Below are 21,627 nucleotides of genomic sequence, written 5' to 3'. Positions count from 1 at the left end.
GTTGCTGACAATGTGTGAGTCTTTGATGACATAAGATTATACCTGTCCATTTTTCTTTCCACTCCCTAAGTGTCTGAAAATAATTCCTGTGTATATGCAAATGGTTTAAATTCTGATCTAATGACATGATTAGGGGATGAGGTACCTTGATTTCTAATGACTAGGTATTATGGGAAGGAGATCAAACAAGGGCAGATTTTTGCTGATGTAATACTTGAATGGCCCCCAACAGATGGCTTTACTGCTCATAATCATATCTCAGGGATATGCCCTGAGATATGATTTTGAGCAGTAAAACCTTATGTAGTGTTGTCTATGCACTAATGGTAAGATATGATCATGAGTTACTATTTATTCTTGTTTATCACTACACCTTTGTTATTGGAGAAGTATAAGAAATGTAGTTTCAGTAATTTTCTAACTTTATGTGCTACTTACAGAATAAATAAATGTATATTTTTTGGAATTTTCAATTTATTTCAAACATTACTTCTAATGAGATTAAAAAAAAGGACATCAGAAATTTTTGGTGGTTTTAAAGACACGATTTTCTTAAAATTCAAATATATTATTACAATTAGCTTCTTGCTGTCTTATTATTAATTAAATTTTATAAATTTCACTGTATTATATTTAAAGACCTTATCAAACAGCTATTTTACCACTTATTGTATTAACCTACAATTACAAAGTTACGCACATCTTTTAGACAAATTAAAAAATGCATTTCAACTAAAATTTATTTTCCTCTTCAGTTAGAATGTTTTGGTCTAAAAGGTTTTTAAAAGCTGTTTAACAAGACACATAAATAACATGACATCCACGTGTTTAAAATATAATTAAATAAACATATAAAGCAAATAGACAATTAACTGTCAACAGCCACCATACATTTAACATTTCTGTTTGATCTATTACATATATGCTCAAATGAACATACAACATGCCATCTGGTGATGTAATGAAATTAAAAGATTAAAATTAGCATGGGTGAAATGTGTAGTCTTGGGGAGATCCTTGTCTCAATTTTTTTTGCTACATACCATAATTCGCATTTATTATATTAGTTTCAGCTATAGATATAATTATCTGCAAATGAATGTGAACTTTTAAACTGTTTAGTACTATTAGTTCAACATGGGCCTGATAACATTCAATCCTTGTCAGTTATCAGTCTTAATCAATGCTATAAATATTAAATTTAGTTGTTTTAATCATTATTTGTTCATAGCACAGTAGTTAAAATTGCTAGCATTTCTTTAATTACGTGCTAGATGAGGGTAGAACTTTAAAAAACAGCTAGCAAACAACATTGGATAGCTTACTATTAATTAATAATTAATAAATCTTTGGACATTTCAAAATATTTTAAATGTTTTGAAATGTCCTTTTAATGTAAGAATCAACAAAAACCAAGAATTTCCACTAAATGTATTCTTATGTACTTATCCTAACTGCTTAATGTTATCTATTGGTTATAAGTATAGATAAGTCCCAAAATAATTACAATAAGTAAATTCCATTGTATTAATTTCATAATTTGATATTTAAACTGAATAGACTAATTATTTTTATCAATGTAATTTCAGATTGAACAAATTTTTTCTACATTGAAATAAGCAAATATTTCCACAATATATTAAGGCCAATTGTAATTAGTTTGGTTATGCAAGCAATCTCCAGCAGAAATCATTAAAATTTTATGCTTTTTCTATGGGAAAATTGCTTTCCAAATTTTCAAAAATAAAAGTAGAGAGAACCAAACAGTTTTTGTGTAAGAATTTTATTTAATTCTTCTATTAATGTAGGATTCAGAATTTAAAAAATTGAATTCTTTAATTTTCTACAATTTTAAAAATTCATAGGAAATTAATGAATTTAATTTTCAGAATTCTGAACAATATGCTAATAGGAATTCAATAGGATTCTACAGCAAAACATTGTTTGGGTCTATCCATTTTTGAGAATTTTTGGAAAAGGATTTCCACATAGAAAAAGCATTAAATTTTTAATACCACTTGCTAGAAATTGTCTGCATAACCAAAGAGCCTTAACATTTTAATATAAATTAAATTTTATTAAATAAAGTTGATTTCATATTTTGATACATTAATTATAATTTTTTAAAAATATTTTTAGCTGCTAAAAAAGATATGGCAAAAGCTGAAACAGAAAGTAAACAAGCCGAGATGAAACTCAAACATGCTGAGACAGAAATAACTAAAAAGCAGACAGAGTCCAAGAAAACAGAAGAAAATTATAAAAAACATTTGGCAGTTTATAATACTTTGGAAAAAGAATTAGATAAAATTAAAGTATATCAATAATTTGAAATTTTATTTTAAGTTACTGAAATTAACAATATGATGTTAAATTTTTAAATTTTATTTAATTTAGAAAGAAATGGAAAAATTAAATTATGAAGAAGGAAAAGAAGAAATGCTACTCTCTGAAAGAAAAAGACTTATCAAAGATATTGATAATCTCAGACAGAAAATTGATTTAAAAGAAGCAAGGTTAGAGTAAAATACATATATATTTTATAGTACATGATAATATCTTGAATTTGAAACTTGTATTGCATCTTTGTGGAAAAAAATTAAGGTTTTTATCATTAAGTAATTTATTATGATTTAACCATTTCCATTCATTAATAATTATTTACAATAGCAGTTATTATTTCAAAACTATGAGGGATGGCTTCTTTAAATTATTTGAATCATTAAATTAGTGCAGTTGAGATTACAAATAATGATCTCTTTATTTCTCTATTTGCCACTGAGACTCAAGTAAACGAGAATTTTTACATTCTGAAAGTTTTATTTATTTATTTGATGCCAATTATATTTTAAATTTAAATATTAAATAAAATATATATATATATAGATAAAAATAAAATATTAGGTCTTGATAACAGAAGATTGAAAACTCATAAAGTAGGTAATAAATTTAGACCATTAGTAGATTTTAAATATTCAATATTTTATAATTTAGTAAAATATATAAACAGTTATTTAAACATGATTCCATGTTCTGAATATATAATAGAGTGTCGTTTATCTGAAAACTGATTAACTGAAAGCATTCCGGTCAGACTGTGTCGTGCTGAATCGGAACGTTTTTGATACTAGATTAACTTCCAAAATATAATGTTTTTGTTTTTATATTTTTCAATATATTTATTTTGTTTGTACAATATAAAGAAATAATTTTTAACGATACAATAGCCATTACAATTATTATTTTAAAAAATTTATGTTTGGCTTAACATTGATGAAAATTCAATGTGAAGCAACATGCAACGGAGAAAAATTTCAACATGGGATAGGTTAATATATTTTTTCGTACATAATCAGTTATCCGAACAACCCCAGTCCCCAATTGATTTGGATAAACGACGCTCTACTGTAGTATGATTCCACGTTCTGAAAGAAGCTAAGATTATAAGACATACATGAAATAATTTTAATTTGAAATGACTGGAAGAGCTCAAAATATACAAATTGTCACTTGAAGGAAAAATACATAAACTATAAAGTCTGAAACTGTCTCACAGGCAAAAATGTTTATTATTGTAGTTATATTTTAGTATGAATGATTTGTCTGATGTTGGAGTTAAATGATAAAACAGAAACAAATCATTCTGTAATACATGTTACTATTTAAACTTTTATGAATTATAGTATAAAAAAAGTAGATCAGTCAGTCAGTATTCATTTTACTTTAAGTATATGAGTTTTGTTTGGTTAACTTCAGCTTTGAATCTCAACTCTATTGGTAAATACATCTATTATAAGTTTGTCTCTGATTATGTGGAGCCTCACTTAATCAAGGCTCGGATAATTGGGGTTTTACTGTATTTTTAATCTGATATGGCTGCTTCGCTTACTGAAAAATTCTCAACAATCAAAATTTACATTAATAAATTAAAAAGGTTTGTATTTTCATGTCAAATTACATCATATAAAAATTATTGTGTTATGAAAATTTTGTAGTAAATTATTTGAATAAGAATTTCTAATATTAGATTTTAATAAATTGTGATTTAAATATTAATTTAACTATTTAAATCAATATATATAAATTTTACTTATAATATTTTTATTAGATTTCCAAATTTGACTTTTGAATATCAAGATCCTGAAAAAAATTTTGATAGAAGAAAAGNCACAGACATTTGTAGCTTACTTTTTACATTTTTAAAGAAATACTGTCAAATTGTACACATTTTAATTGATAATTTCAGTATTATTACAAATGTATTTTTTATGTAAAAAAGTTTATAAATTACCTTCTTCTCAATAACTGGAACAAATTACAAAGCACAATCAACGAAACCTTTAACATTCAGTATGAAATTTAATGTAAAACTTGGCAAATGTTTCTGATAAACAAGATCTGCATCAGGTCAACATTCTATTCCAAATTGGAATGCTCAGAACACAAGTTTTCAAAAATTTTTTAAACATGTTTTTAAATAATTAGAATGTACGATCAAACATATACAAAATTGATGGTATTTTTAAGATTTGTAAAATTAAATCCAATATAAATATAATACATAACATATTGGAATGCTCGGAATACAAGTTTTCAAAAATTTTTTAAACATGTTTTTAAATAATTAGAATGTAAAATCAAACATATACAAAATTGATGGTATTTTTAAGATTTGTAAAATTAAATCCAATATAAATATAATACATAACATATTACAAGAGCATTCCAAGTTGGAATAGAATATTGACCTGATGCAGATCTTGTTTAAGATTGAAAACTTTTGTTAAGTTTTACATTAAATTTTGTTACTGGATGTTAAAGGTTTTGTTGATTGTGCTTTGTAATTTAAGACTTAGAACTATATTACAGAATTGAAATTAATCAATAAAAATCAAATTCATCTAATTATCTAAACATGCACCTTTAAAAATTTCTATTGGATTTTCTAATGTTGACATGAAAAATATTGTTTGTTAACTTTTTAAAATATTTATTGAAAGGTAAGAATTCCTTCTCTATTGGTAACATTATTCTATATTAATAATATATTATCAACTAGCAGATGAGCCCAGCATTGCTCGGGCAAAAAATAACAACAGCAAAGATTACAATTATCAGATTATTCTGTACTTCTAACCATTCTACTATATTATATTATAGTATTTGATTTACAAAAGTTATCTTGCATAAGCGTTTATCACACTGAGTGTCCAATCTAACATATTTAAAAAATTTTTAAATTGTGTTCAGTAGAGGAATAAAGGCTTTTTAAAATATGTTAACATTATAGACAAACGTATATAGATTGATCATTCGGTGTGATAAATTTTTACGTAAGATAATCTTTATAGTTATATAGCTGATCTAACCTGTTTTCATTGGGTGCAAGAATTAGGACTGCTCCTCCGAGGTTCATTAGAAAACTTAGATGAGTCTAAAAATATGCTCGATTTCCCACAGAAATGCAAAAACTGCTTCTAAAACAATAGAGTAGAAGCCAAGTTCTTCAGGGTAATCCTTAAATCTTCTCCCTCTCCTGTGAGAGGAATTTCCAAAAATTTCTTTTTAGTGTGCATTCTCATGATGTACCCAAACTGTGTACCAAATTTAAACTTTCAACTTCTAACCATTTAGGCTCTGTGCTCATTATTATCATCATCATCATCATCATCAACCCATCTTGATTATATTATAGGATTAGGATCAAATTTATGAGAAATTTTTAACCTTACTTGAATAAAATGATTAATTTTCAATTCTAAAATTTAAAAAAACTTGTTTGGAACATTATATTTCGAATTTGGAATGAATTCAAATATTTGTTCGAATTTGTTTATTTTGGATTTATTGTTTTTGGGTTACCCAAAAAGTGGAAATGATTAAAATATTTATTAATTGCCAAAACATATATTATATGTGCCACTATTTATTTTCCTTCTTTATGATTTACACTTCATACTGAATAAAACTCCTTCCTTCCTCCTCTTCCCTTATGGGATGGAATTTCCAAAAATCCCTTTTTAGTGTGCATTCTCATGGCATACCCTACTGAAATGCAATCAGAAATGCAAAAAAACTGCATCTAAAATAGTACAGTAGAACCAGTTCTTCAAGTTAAGCCTTAATCCTCTCCCTCTCCCGCAGGGAGAAATGAAAAATTCCTTTTTAGTGTATGTTCTCATGACGTACCCTAACTGTGTACCGAATTTCAACTTTCAACTCCTAACTGTTTGGGTTCTGTGATTATTATTATTATCATCAACCCATCTCGATTATATAGATTTGGTTTCTGAATTGATTTATAGTATTTTGAATAGCCTTGATTTAAATTAAATCTGCTTGATTAATAAATTTTGAATATTAACTTAAAAATTTATTACAAAAATATTTTTATTTTTAGTTATATAATGTAGTTGTAGATACAGAAATAACAGGAAAGAAACTTTTGGAGAAAGGTAATCTTAAAAGAAGATACACCATTATACCACTTAATAAAATAATGTATAGACCAATAGAAACTGAAGTCGTACGAAAAGCAGAGAAAATTGTAAGTTTTTTGTAGTAATTAATTAAGATTGTGGACAATCCTGAACTTACACAAGAATTCAATTTCTAAGAACATTAAATAAATTCAATTTTATGAAAATTAGAACTTGCTTTCTATATTTCATTATTATGATATTGTGATTTTTGTACTTTTTACTAGAAGACAAGCAGACAACCTTCATAAATTCCAGCAAAATGATTTAATTAGACCTTCTTAATAGGTGAAAAATATTTACATAATTAAATAATTTTGCTGGAATGTATAAAGGTTGTCCGCTTATCTTCTAGTATTTTTATTCCAGTTTATGAAAGTTTTAAATGGTCGTACTTTGTATTTTTTATATAAGATAGACTAATTTATGTATATTAAAAAATTTGAACAAAAATATTAGAAGTGATAATGCTTTGCATAAATCTTCACTGCTACTTACACAAAACATAATTTTTTTTCTATTTTAAGTATTAAGTGAAGTTGAATTTATGTAAGTTGGGGAATGTCTCTTTAGAGTTTTTGATTAAGAAGTATAATTTAATTTTATGTAATGTGTAGGTAGGTAAAGAAAATGTTCATACAGCACTCTCTCTCATTGAATATAATAAATCAGTTGAGGTGGCTATGGGTTATGTTTTTGGTAACACTCTTGTTTGTCCTGATATGAATATTGCCAAAGAAGTTGCATTTGCAGATGGTGTTCGTAAAAGAACGGTAACTTTGGATGGTGAAGTTTTTGATCCTGCTGGAACACTTTCTGGAGGTAACAAATTTTATTTAAAATATTGTTTTTCAATATAAATATTTGCAATAGACATTTTTATGCAATATAACAGTATACAACATACAACTCTTTATATTATTATTTATACAATAATATAAAAATTTAATTTTTATAACATTATTAAAATGCATATAATAAATAATTTTGAAATTAATTTTATATAAAATTGAAAATAAATATATTAATTTTTTTTATAGTGCATTTTTAACTAACTAAAAATTTTCAAACATTTTTTATAACTTATTATTATTTTAAAACAGACTAAAATGAGACTTTTTTAAGTAACCTGTATTTCTGTAATAGTATTTTAAACTAATAAATAATAATTTCCCTGAGCTTTCAGTGTTTTCTAGTGACTTTAACAAACTAAAATGCATTTTTTAAATATTTATATTTAATAACAGATAAGATGTGAAAGACGCTGTCAGTTTTGTTCATTATTGTCGTAATGTTATTTTTAAATAAACAAAAAAACTGTAATGTTTCATAATTTTATTTAACTGGATAAAAATATTATGATCTATTTTCTTGCAGTATGCTCAGGAAAAGTGACAACCAGAATATAAAATAACGGTCTCAGTCTAAGTTCCAAAGGACATAAATAAATTTAATTATTGTAAAGTTTTTGAATAGATTAATGTTAAAATTATTTTAAAACAAAATTGATTACACCTAAGTGTTGAACTTTATTAAAACTTTATAAAATAACATATTTTAAATTAAGAGAACAATTACAATAAGTATATATTAACAAATTTCACTTTTAGCTATACAAGCATAATTTCATTCAATAGACTATAGTATTTTGAAAATTCTACTATAATGTATTGAATAAAGAAGTAATACTTGTATCTCTATGATTGCTTAAACGTAATAAATTAACAGAATGAATCAAATGAATTACATTAATTTATTATTTAGTTATATAAATATTATATAAAATGCCAAGTTACAAGAAACATCTCAAAATATCTTAAGTAAAATGAAATTTGAAAATTCTATTGTTTTCAAGTATCAGTACATCTTTAAGAATCTTAAGAAGAAATAGTTCATTATTGTTATATAATGATGCATTAGCAAAAATCAATACTTTGGTAATTAAACAATAATTTTTAAAATATATAATTAATATAAAAAATTAAAGTAAAAGATTAATCAATATTATAGTTGATAAGAATGATATAACATCATTGTATATTTATAAACAGCTGTTTTTAGTTTGTTTTTACAAAAAACAAAAATCATTTCAATCACTTGGCAAAGAATCTGAATCGTTTAACATTCATAATACTTTTAATTTATCAAGAAGTTTAGCTTTGTACCAATGTACCATTTTGATTTAAGATTTTTTTTATAATGGGGCTTACCAATGTGATTAGGAACATCCTGATATCATGAAAGTATCGATAACCATATCACAAGTAGTTTTGAAATACAGTTGACCCCCCCTATAAGATATAGATACGTTCCAATTTATTAGGAATCCGATTTCTTACAAGTCGTTCCAATCACAGCCCGACACGTGTCAAGTTTACGGACTACGGCTGTTTGAAAGGTTTTCTTCCATAAAATTAATCGATTCTACACTAATCCGACTCAACATTTCCAAAATACGTATATTTTTTCGTAGTTTTATAGGAATCGTAATTATAGGGNATTAAAATGAAATATAAACTACATACAAAATACATGGCGTACTGCCACAACTCTAACTCAAAGCTCCAAGGGACAGGAAAAAACTTTGAGTTACAGGACAATTTGAATTAGAAAACAATTGAGTAAAAAATGATTCTGGCTCAACTGAGCTATTGATCAGCTCAAATCAACTGATACAATATGTTACCAATATTGTATCAGTTAATTTGAAATTTTAATATATTTTCAAGTTTTTCACGTGTTTTCAAGTTTTTCAAAAAATTGGAAAGTTATTTATAAATAATAATCTGAACTCTAAGCATATTGTATATAGATTCTGGAAATGAAATTTGATGTAATAAATTTATTGAGTTTTGGTCATTAATATTTATTTTATCAGTTTATGCTAACCAAAAAAGAGTAAGATTTGGTTTAGGTTTTGGATTGGGCTGGAAAATCCAATTTTGATTGGATCTTGCCTGTATGTGAAAAATGTTACAACACCAGATCCAATACCCAAGGAAAAGTATCGATACTGGTATCGGTATTGCACCAAAAGCATTGAGTACAAAAAGTACTCAGTATTGGGAGTTTCTAAATGTGATCACTATTGACTTCTTAGAGGTTGATGAAAGCTTCAGTGGGGTTTAATGAAGCTTTGCAAATAAATTTTACATATTTTTGTTTTCAAATTTATTAAAATTTACTTAAGAACAAAAATTAATTATTACATTTTTATTCATATATATTATGTTTTAAACATATTACGTAAAGAAACTTCAATATATTTTTATTTTAGGATCAATGCAGAAGTCAAATAGTGTATTGTTACAATTGTCTGAATTGAAAGAAATACAAAATGAATTAAATAATAAACAAAAACAATTGGATGCTATAAATAACCAATTGATGTCAGTGAAAAAAGTAGCTGAAAGGTAATAGTTTTTTCATTATATTGTTTTATATTGATTAAAAATTTTGTTTAAAACATGATTTTCAGTTAAAAGTTTGAATTATGGACTCCAATGCTTTTAAAATTACTTCTTGTTTTGTTTAAATTAACCAAAATAATGTTTTGACCACAATCATTTTATTTCTAAATAGTGGCATTGAAAAGAAAATATTACAAGTTGTAATTGATGTATAGTGCCTTTATTTACTTTTCTACATATAATAAATGCACTTTTTCCATCATTATGAGAGTTTGAAAATTTCTTTGTGTTAGAAATCAATTTTGATTGTTTGTATACAACAAAGAACAACTTGAATGACTGCTTCATAATTTTCATTGTAGCTGCTTCTCAACAAAACTGAACAGGTAATTATATGAAAGAACCAAGTCCAGACAGTATGGCAAATGAGTTTAATTTCTTTTTATCTAGCAGTAATCATGGAACCTAACAGAAACAAACTTTGTGATATCCCAAATTCTTCAACTCTTGCACTGCATAGTGACCATTTCCAAAATAAACTTCTCAATACTTACCTTTTATCTTATTGTGTGAAAATGATCTTAATGAGGAATTCAGTCACTGTATATTGTTAAAAAAGATGTGACAGCTTGTCATTTTCTCGTATTACATAATTTTCATATAGTTGATGAAAGTGATGTCATTTCATATTGCAGAGTGAGATGACAGTTATTATTACCAGTTATATTGCATGTTCTTTCCTTTCCAACAATCCAATCTTTGTACTTCACTTATCAATTTTTTAGCAATGTAAAGAATGTTTGATGACAATTTTGTAATGTGATATTCTTTATTGTGTAAAATTTTCTTTTATATCAATATTATAATTATTAATGCTTTATTGCTGACATATGTTTATAAATGTATATGATTTTTAATCAGCTACTTTGTGAGATGTATTTAGTTTCCCAAGTTATATTGATAATTACAATTCACAAAAGCATTTTAACATGTAATTCTGTTGAAAAAGTAATGTTACAACAAAGTTTGAATAGTTATGTGAACTTTGTTGGCACAGAAAGTATTGTACTTACTGGTTTTACAGAAATAGTATGATTCTCTGTGACATTGCTCAACTATATGTCATAAAACATCCTTCAAACTTCAGTTGTTGAGAACAATGAGTATGCTGAAAATTGTATACCAGTGATGGTTTCATCAGTTTACTTACTTGGTTTTAATTATGACTACATAAACTTACTTTTTGATCAGTCCTGTGTCAAAATGATTTTTTAATTTGTTAACAAAACAATTCATCAAGAATTATTTTTATTTATTAAATTTTTCTGGGATTAAGATAAATTTTGTTTATGTCATAATTTTTTACATCAATTAACATCGTAATTCATTCAAATATCGATATTTAGTTCAATAGTGAAATATTTTAAATTTTTGCAATTTAAAATCTAACTTCTATTTTTAAGTTTTTGTTATGTTTCTTTTAATAAATCTTTGTTAATAAATGTATGTTTGCTGAATACACGAAAAAATGTTTGCAGAATTTTTTCTTTATAAATTTTCATATGCAAGATTTTTCTTAATTTTTTAGTTACCGAAATTTCAAGCAGAAATACGACTTAAAAGAGAGTGAAATGTTGTTAGCAAAGTCACGAGTTGAACAAAGTAGTCATCATCAACAATTAGAAGAACTTCAGAGTTTGAGAAATTCAATAAGTAATAATTAATGGAAGATAATTAAATTACATAAAAAACTTTTTATTTACAAACATTTTTTTTTAAATAGAGGAACAAGAAGAAAAATTATTGCAATGTACTGAAATGAAAAAAAAATGTGAACAAAGAGTTGAAGAACTTCAAAATAAAATAAAAAATGCAAAATCATTAATGGAACAGGAGTTAAAAAATGCTGAAGCAGCCCTTCATAAATGTAAACAAAAATTAGAATATTCCAATAAACTTGCAAAAGAAAAACAACAGGTTTTTAATTACTTTATAATAATGTTTTTTATTAATTGGAATATAATAAATTAGATATTTAAAAATAATTTAACTTACAGGAAGTTGATACTCTGAAACTTGAATCAGAAGAATTAAATAAAAGTTTACAGTTATATCAAGAGCAGCTGAAAACATTTGACAAAGCCATGGCATCTTATGAGAAACAAGCAGTAGAAGCAGAAAATAAATTAAAAGTTGCAAAAGTAAAAATAATTTTATTCTCATAATTTAAAATTTATATTTTTTTACAAAATTATATAATAATAATTATAAATAATGTAATGGTATACAGTGGGTGATCGGGTAACGAACATAATCCGTTCCAAGGCTTTGTTTGCTATCCAAATTGTTCGTTAACCGATTCTCGATTTACCATAGGTTTTAATGGGAATTTAATTAATTCGTTCTGGAGACCGCCAAAAATAAAAAAATATATACTTTCTTACTACATTTATTTATATGTAATAATGAAAATACATACATGCACAGTCTTGCATTTTTACTAGTCATGTTTTTTCCATTTGAAAGGGTTAAAGAATCTATCTAATGTCAATTGCTTTTCTCTCTTCTTCAGGATTTTTTGTAAGTAATTAATAGCATTGCAATTGTAGAAATCCCCAAGCCTCAACCTGGTTTGGATTCCATTCTAAGACCGTTGTTCTGACATCTTCCCACTTCTTCAAAGGATCTTTAATAACAGATATTGGCATTAATTCTCTTTTCCAGAAGAAAACATATCTCTCCAAGTTTCTTGGTGTTCTTCATTCAAGAGTTATTGGTGTTCTTCTGTCGTCAGATCCGTTTCAGGTTCCATTATGAACTCTTTTATGTTCTTTATTTCTCAGATGTGATTTTTGTTACTCCTTTAGCTGCTTGATTATACAGTATTTTTCTTAAATAAGATTGAACTGTGGCCTACTGTAGACCTGTTCACGCCATACTGCCCAGCAACATTAGGCATCTTCTGCCCACTCTCTACCTTTGCTATTATACTCTCATCTTTCGAAAAATTATAACAAGATTGTGGAAGGATGTTTGTCTTTTCTGACTCTTCATGGATAGCAATGCCTGTCCTCACAGAACTGTCCAAGTTGCAGAGGAAGGACATCATACTTGTGGTATGGCATGCCTATTTACTAGACCTGAATCTGATAATACATGCCTAAGACACTCTAGGAAGACATGTTGCACAGAGGAAACCACCACCCTGGACTCTTCAGGACTTTAAAATTGCATTGAAGGTGATAGGGACAACTCCTGCACAAAGAATTCCTGAACAGCATTGTGGAGAGTATGCCCAACAGATGCACATCCTGCATTACTGATTGAAGTGACCTATGCCTTATTGATTAGCCAGATCTGCAGGCATTCATGGATCAGTTAAGATTTAAAGTCATCATATTTTCATATTTTGAAGATACTCTTCTGTTCTTTGTTGTTCTGTTTCTTTTTGTGGTGGGGAATCCCAGCCATATCTTGTCAATAAAGTTAGCATGATTTCTGCACTTATATATAGTATCTTGGTGTATCTAGTTTGGTGTTTACACATGTATTTGTTCTCTAACATTTTTCCAGCAGTGTACAATAAAGTTTTGTAAATAACTAGTAATTACTATAGAAAGTGCATTTGAAGAATATAAAAGAACAAAGGCTTGTTTTATATATATTAATGTCACAGTGTACTTTTCTATTTTAGGATAAATGGATTTGTTCTAATAGGAGATTTTAACTTTTGTAAATTAAAATAACAGAAAATCTTTTTTTTATTAGTTTTTCCCTGTTTTAGAAAGATATTTATAATGAACTTTACCAAAAATAAATTGTATGTCTTTATATAAGATCAATATTAAGAAAACCTGAAGAATTACATTATACTGTGAAATCTGGAACAGTTTACAATAAAACAGACTCTTAACATTAATGATAAATAAAAATTATTAAATATAACTGTACTTCATCTCTTAATACTGTATGAAAAAATGTTATTTTATTATCATTCTGAATATTGAAAAATTAAAACTAACATTTCTTGCAAACTGTTGTATAATTTAATAACATTAAATAATATTTTGATAGGAAACTGTTGCCAAATTTTCAACTAAAGTAAAAGAACAAAAGGCTCACCTTAAAGCCCAAAATGAGGAAGTCGGTCGATTACAAAAAAATAAAGAACAATTAGGAAAAGATATTGAGGAGAAAAAATTATATATACAACAACTGGAACATGATATTGCACGAACAACAAAAGAATCCAAAGAAGCTGCACAAAACGTTAGAAATTAAATTTATAATTTTTATTGTGGAATTTATCCTGTATGTTTAATAAAAATAAATAAATATTTTAGGTAGAAAATATGATTAAATTGCATGATTGGATTGAACAAGAAAAACAGTATTTTGGCATGCCAAATACTGAATATGATTTTAATACAAATGATCCAAAAGATGCAGGAAGACGAATTCAAAAATTGAAAGAAAATAAAGAAAAATTAGAAAAAAATGTTAATATGAGAGCTCACAATATGATGAATAAAGCAGAAGAACAGGTATAAAAAATTCAGTTTTACTTTTATAANAAAAAGCAATTTTTTGCCTATTATGAACAGATTTCTACATCATTATAAGAAATAGAAAAGTTTGGATAAAAGTGCAATTAAAGTAACAGAAAATTTATCACTGTTAGATACATTCAGTTTTATTTACTATCAAATACATAATTAAATGATTGTAGGGAAATCTGAAATAATTATCTCAAATTATCTATCAAACAATGAAATATTGAATATTTTGAAAACTTTTTGGAAATTGAGATCGCTACTTTACACAAATTAAATGCATTATTACATAATAGACAAATTCTACGAATGCCGAAAATAAAAATCCAATTACATTAAGATGAATATCCCAAATTGCTTTCTGCCTATAAATATCCTCTATAAACATCGATGGTACTACATTCAATATTCCACGAAATAAAAGAAATCGATTGTTTGGAATTGTGTTCCGTTTAGATAAATGATATTTTAAAAGATCATCTTTTAAAATATAAATGTAAAATTCATTATTCTTTTGAAAGTACCAAGATTTACTCCAAAAGAAGCAAATAGTTGAAAATGATAAAGCAAAAATAGCTGCAGTAATTAAGGAATTAGATGAAAAGAAAAATGAAGCATTAAAAGAAGCCTGTGAAAAAGTAAACAAAGTAAGTTAATTATGTAATATATTAAAATCACTAATTTTTATTATAATAAATTAGAATTTTACAACTAAAACTGAGAGAAATGCTTTAATGGAGTATATACAAACAACATTTACACAGCTTTCAAGTACTTTTAAGTTATCTAACTCATCTGCAGGAAAACAAAAACAAACAAGAAAGCTGTGTAATGTTGTTTATGTATACTCCATTAATGCATTTCTCTTATAGTTATTTTTTATACTATAATGAACAACATTCTTTATTTTTGGAAGGATTTTGGATCAATTTTTTCTATGCTGCTTCCTGGTACCAAAGCTAAACTCATTCCTCCTGAAGGAATGTCAGTATTGGATGGTTTAGAAGTTAAAGTTGCATTTGGAGATGTTTGGAAAGAATCTCTTTCAGAACTTAGTGGAGGACAGAGGTAACTTTTTAGTTTTTATATTATTTAGAAAATACATGTTTTTGATATGTATTAAAATTAGTGATGTAACGAATATTCGGTTACTATTCGGTATTCGGCCTATTTTTCGCTATTCGGCCGAATACTGAATATTTAATCACTATTTGGCCGAATATTGAATACCTAAAAGCAGGAGTAAGAAATAACAAAAACACAGTAAATTAATCATTTTGGTATTTAGATTTAATGTTATTGGGTTAGTGTTGTTTGTTTATATTTATTTATAACTTATAACATGCACAAAATAAAAAAAAATAATATTAGTCACACGTATTTACAGTTTATAATTACAAATATCAGCACACGTACTGTACACACCTATTCATTCGAGAATCGTCGCACACATCTGAGGGTCTGACCCTGCCTATCCTTTTTAAGTGCTCGTCTTTACTCTTTCCTTTCTCTTTCCTCTATCTCTCTAGTCCACGTATGCCTATGAATACATCATAATACGCGCTCACGATACTTTCGATTCTCACTTTTCCATCGTAGTTTTTCCATTTTATAATTACGTCACTCATAGCCTGGTGATAACGGAGAAAAGAGAAGAGATATGTCGGTATATGTCACAGTTATGATTTCATAGATTCCGGACAGCTTGATAGCCCGAACGGTCCCAGGCTTTCGCCCGTGCACGCTAAGTGACTTTCATTACAAGCATTTAGCTTTCCGAAGTCTATGACAACAATTGTTTGGCATTGACGACTGCAAATTTCGTGCCAATAAGCTGCTTCAACTTGTGTTGCTTATGCTATCAACTCAATTTCATATTTATTTTCACATTTTCACTTCGTGTCTTTCTCTGTTCTTTTTCCGTTATTTACACGTGTAGGTCATTTCATTGTTGTTCACATTTGATATCATTTATCACTTACTGTCATGACGCTCTTTTCTGTCTGCTACAACTGTCAAGAATTAACACGATTGGCGAAGCGTAGTGACAGCGGGCCAATGGAGAGCAGGGTCCTTGCCATAATGCGGTTTGCGCGCCAATTTTCGTATGTGCGTTAATCGAGCCAAATAGTTTGGCCAAATATTCGGTATTTGGCCTGAGGCCGAATATACTATTGCAACACTAATTAAAATATTTTAAATGATATATTGCATTTGCACAAATTTAAAACAAATTCTAATTCTATAAATTAGAATTTGTTCCATTAATAAATAAAAATTGTTTTTGTTATATAGTTATTTTGAAATAACTTGTTATACGTGGGAACAATTCACATATATAACTAATTATTTGAAAACTAATTAGTATTTGTTGTATATATGTGTTAATAATTTGCAAAAGATATAAAACAAAAGATTGAATGGAAAAAATAAGGTATATTTGGGAAATTATTGTGATGAGTACAGAATCTTTGTAGCTGGGTTAGTCATGAATAGAAATGGTTTTTACTATTTCTATTTGAGTTTACTTGTTTTTCAGATTGGATTGATGGAATAAGGCAATGCAGTACATGAGTGATCTCATGAGTTTCCAGAAGGACTTTCATAAGAAATTTCTATTTGGATGTTAGTCACATGAAGAAAACCCAAAAAACTTCACATGACCATGGTGAGGTGCAAACTCATGATTAACTACCACCATTCAGTGGTTTTATCACTCATTTTTTTGTTCACTGTTAATAAACGATCCCTTTCTGGTCATCGTTGTAATAACAGAATTAACATTCATGTGCTGCATTCATTCATAACAGAATGCTGGGCTGCAATTTTTAATCCATTTATTCTAATTTAAATGGCTATTATTTCAACTGGACAGGTGCACTTTCAATGAGATAGACTTTATTTGTATTAGTAAAAAGTGGAGGTCATCAATGCAAGATGTGAGGGTTTACCGAAGTGCAGATATTAAGCTCAAACTTCATAATCAAAGGCATCTCATGCTAAAAAGACCATTTGCGATAGAAAAATTAAATTATCCATCATCGTTGAAGCATTTACTCTGGAGTTGCACAATCACTTTGCTCTACTTGGAGAGATGGCAGATATAGAAGATCTCTGGGGAAACCTCAGAGACATTACCACGAAATGTACCCAAAACATCATTGGATCCAAGATTGCATATGGAAACTATTCAATGAGAAGAAAGCTGCAAAACTTAAAAGGGACCAGGCTAAAACAATGACTGAGGAAGAAAGCCAAAGATATGCCTAGTTGGATAGATGTGTAAAGAAAAGTTTTCTGAAAGACAGAAAGTCATGGTTAGAACAAAAGGGCACTGAAGCACAGGAGGCTTCTGATTGGAATGACTCCAAAACCCTGTACTGTATAGTCAATGAACTGACTAGGATGAGGAGCAATTCCTGCGTTTCAATAAAAGATAAGAAAGGGAAGCTTCTGATCGCTCAAGATGAGCAGAACAGGAGGTAAATGGAACATTTCCGGGAAACATTTAATCAAATGGAACCGGCCGTCACATATGATTTTGATATTGAGGATACACGGGATGAGCTTTGGGTGGACAATGGTGATATTACCTTTGAAGAAGTGGAGTTTGCAATTAAGAGCCTAAAAAATAATAGGGCAGCCAGTTTGGATGAAATTACAGCTGAGATTTTCAAGCAAGGAGGGCAGCCCATGTTGGACAAGTTAATGCTATTGTTTAACAGATGCTGGCAACGTGGGGAAGTCCCAGAGGATTAAAGAAGGGGTGCTATAGTCAAAATTCCTAAGAGAGGAGATGTCTCTGAGTGTACCAACTGATGAGGTATCACCCTCCTTTCTGTGCCTGGAAAGGCATTTTGTATGGTCCTCCTTTGACATTGTGGACTGCCCTCGATCAGCGCTTGCAGGAGGAGCAAGCTTGGGTTTTGCTGCGGAAGATCTTCTCTTTTTGAAATATCATCAATGTGTTGAGTGTCGACACTTGTTGGCCATCAATTTCATTATTTCAGGAAGGCTTTTGACACAGTTCACCGCGAGTTCCTCTGGTGGAACTTGTGACTTTATGGTGTACTGGTAAACTTTGTCACCATTTTCAAGACCTTATATTTGCATTCAAGTTGTTGCATCAAGACTGAGGGTGGCCACATGGACCTATTTAAAATTACAACAGGGGTCAGGCAGCGTTGTGTCCCCTTTTTTCTTGCTGTCCTCAATTATATTGTGTAACAGACAATGAGCCCAGTGCACATATTGGTGGCAGCTTCCACTGGTCTAACCAGGATCGTCTTAGATATTTGGTTTTTACTGATGATATTGCCCTATTGGAGGAAAATACAATGCTACAGCATGCCATGGCCACATTGGGCTGTGAGGCAGACAAAATTGGCTTCAGGATAAACGCTGCAAAGTCAAATTATGCATGTGAGTAATACTGCCCAAATGCGGGGAGTAATGGTCAGAGCACAATTGAAGGAGATGGAGAGTTTTACTTACTTGGGTAGTGTTATTTCCCAGAATGGTGATGTGGAAGTGGATGTGAGGTGCTACATTGGAAAGGTAGCATAACAATCATCTTTCAGTGGATGAACAAGATCTGGTCCTCACCATCCATCTCTTTGAGAACCAAATTCTCCTTATTCACCTCCATCGTTATCCCGATAGCTGTTTATGCTAACCTCCATCGTTATCCCGATAGCTGTTTATGCTAGTGGTTGGTTGGGGTTTTTTGGCGCAAGGGCCACTTAGGCCAAGTTGGGCCGTATTTATGCTAGTGAGTCCTGGAAGACATCAGGAAACATCAATAGAAGGCTCTATGTCTTCCAACAGAGATGCTTATGTCAAATCCTAAAGATCCGATATTTAGATCATATCACCAATGAAGAGGTCCTCCAAAGGAGTGAGATGTGCAAACTTCATAACATTGTCACCCGTAGAAGAGTCCGACTAGCTGGCCACATTTTTTGTATGGAGAATAATAGTATCCCTAAGACAGCTATGAAATGGGTTCCCCCTAGTGCCAAACAACCGCATGAATGCCCTAGGAATATTTGGCATAGAACTTTTCTTCAAGATTTGAAGATGCTCAATGTGACGTGGGAAGAAGCTGAAGCCCTCACCCAGGATCAAAATCGATGGATGATAATTGCTGCTCGGTATGCTATTTAGCATTGGAGGAACTACTATTTATTTCAAATAACATTTGATGTTAGTTATAAAAAAATAAAGTAATTAATAATATATTTGCATTAATCTCTAAAAAAATTTTCAGGTCATTAGTTGCTCTATCCTTGATTTTATCAATGCTGTTATTTAAGCCTGCTCCAATTTATATTTTGGATGAAGTGGATGCTGCTCTTGATTTATCTCATACGCAAAATATTGGACAAATAATCAGAACATACTTTAAGCATTCTCAGGTAAATTCATTTTATTAAATTAATGAAAAAATATTATAACAAAATTAATACAAACAATTTGATAAGTGAACATAAGATTTGAAATATATATATATATTGATGATAACTGAAATCAATCTTTTAAGAGAGAAAAAGAAATAAAGAATATATTTTTAAATGTTAACAATATTTTATGAATAAATTGTTATTAATAACATTGAGATATTTTATTTTATATATTTCAAAATACTTTTTTTTTCCTCAGTTTATCATTGTTTCGTTAAAGGACGGCATGTTCAATAATGCTAATGTCCTCTTTAAAACCAAATTCATTGATGGGACATCAACGGTAACTCGTTACGCTCAGGGTAAAAATAATCCATCTACTTCTAGGTCCAAGTAAAACTATCTGTAATTATTCAAACATTTTTATGTAAGAAATTTAATTATAAATGTTTGCTTTTATAAGTTAAATAAAAATTTACTTATTAATTTGTTTGCTTTTTCTGCATTCCATCCTCTTTGTTTTAAGGGACCATTTACAGCAGAAGTATATTTTTGTAAAAAATTTAAACCCATTTTCTTTGCATTCTCTATTGATAATGGATAAGTATCTTCTTGTGTTGTATGCTTTGCATACCAATGGCACATTTCTCCTCCATACATCAAAGCTAACATATGACAGTCACTAAAAATACCTAAAATATAATTAACATTAGAATAAGAGAATTCATCTACTGTATTTATGACAGAAAGAAGTATTTTTACCTTTTTCAAGCAGATTAAGAACATCCAAATTGCAATAAAGTGTGTTTTTATCTTTTACAACAGGTTGTCTAAGTGAAAGTAATAATCCTAGATAAGTAATTCCCTTATAAAGCAGCTATAAATATAAATCTAATTTTAGATTGATGATATTTAACTTGAAATGTGCTGAAATTTATAATTTACAAATTTATTATAAATAAGTAACAACAAACTGACTTTATGTAATGAGCATAATAGATATCTTTTCATATCATCTTAAGTTATTTATCATCAGAACTTTCAACCTGTGATTTTGAAAAAGGTGATATCATAGCCAAAATTTTCTTAATTTTATGGAATTCTCTAGTGCAAGGTGTACAAAAATGGTAAAATAAATTGTTAAATATGCTGTAAGATTATTTCATCAAATCTGTTTTGAACTTTTGATCATTTTGCATTCATTTACTAACATAATACAGTGTAGAACAACAATTCCCAAATATAAGATTGAAGTCCCATGTGAGGTCAACAATTCTTACACAGTTGCATAAACAATCTTCAAAAATATAGACAACACTTGATTGAAGATTGACAATTAACAACAACAAAAAGATCAAAGGTTTTGATTTACATATGTATGTATGTAAACAGATTATCCAAAGAAACAATAATTATAAGAAAAAGGAATTATGTTGCTGAATTTTTAAAATACGGATTTCCATATAAGGAAGTTAATGCCAAGCATTTATCATTTTGTATAATGTATAGCAAAAGAAAATCAGCAGCATTGTCACCATCTAGGTCAGACAGAAATTTGAGAAAATTAACTTAAGTAGCCATTCACAATGGTCAAATAAATATTAAGTTGTAATGTAAAACCATCCAAATTGCTATATTAAAACATTGAAAAAAATTGTTTTCTTTTTTGTATCTAGAGAAAATGGAAAAATAGTTATGTTAAAACCCTATCTTGACAATAGAAAAATTATCATTTTTAATAGCCAAATTGGCAACGTTGGATGTTCAACAAATTGCCTGTCAA

The 21,627-nt window shown here is 28.4% G+C and overlaps 1 protein-coding gene across 1 annotated transcript in view; it reads left to right on the top strand.

The window, feature by feature from the left end:
* The window catches only part of LOC111623464 (structural maintenance of chromosomes protein 2-like), a 33,502-nt gene extending 13,223 nt beyond the window's left edge, over positions 1–20,279 (top strand). Inside the window, exons 8-23 of the mRNA XM_023366047.1 lie at positions 2,140–2,315; positions 2,398–2,516; positions 4,109–4,179; positions 5,161–5,192; positions 6,401–6,547; positions 7,097–7,301; positions 9,757–9,892; positions 11,478–11,602; positions 11,673–11,866; positions 11,947–12,090; positions 13,964–14,158; positions 14,233–14,433; positions 14,964–15,089; positions 15,359–15,510; positions 19,712–19,859; positions 20,104–20,279. Of these exons, the coding sequence (XP_023221815.1) occupies positions 2,140–2,315; positions 2,398–2,516; positions 4,109–4,179; positions 5,161–5,192; positions 6,401–6,547; positions 7,097–7,301; positions 9,757–9,892; positions 11,478–11,602; positions 11,673–11,866; positions 11,947–12,090; positions 13,964–14,158; positions 14,233–14,433; positions 14,964–15,089; positions 15,359–15,510; positions 19,712–19,859; positions 20,104–20,241 (2,309 nt within the window). The 3' untranslated portion in view covers positions 20,242–20,279. The remainder of the gene's footprint in view (positions 1–2,139; positions 2,316–2,397; positions 2,517–4,108; positions 4,180–5,160; positions 5,193–6,400; positions 6,548–7,096; positions 7,302–9,756; positions 9,893–11,477; positions 11,603–11,672; positions 11,867–11,946; positions 12,091–13,963; positions 14,159–14,232; positions 14,434–14,963; positions 15,090–15,358; positions 15,511–19,711; positions 19,860–20,103) is intronic.
* Positions 20,280–21,627: the final 1,348 nt, after the last annotated feature.

Source organism: Centruroides sculpturatus, unplaced genomic scaffold (genome assembly GCF_000671375.1).
Source record: "Centruroides sculpturatus isolate CEXI.00-Female unplaced genomic scaffold, Cexi_2.0 scaffold315, whole genome shotgun sequence".
Classification (NCBI taxonomy): Eukaryota; Metazoa; Arthropoda; class Arachnida; order Scorpiones; family Buthidae; genus Centruroides; species Centruroides sculpturatus.
This window is presented reverse-complemented; position numbering and strand designations above follow the sequence as displayed.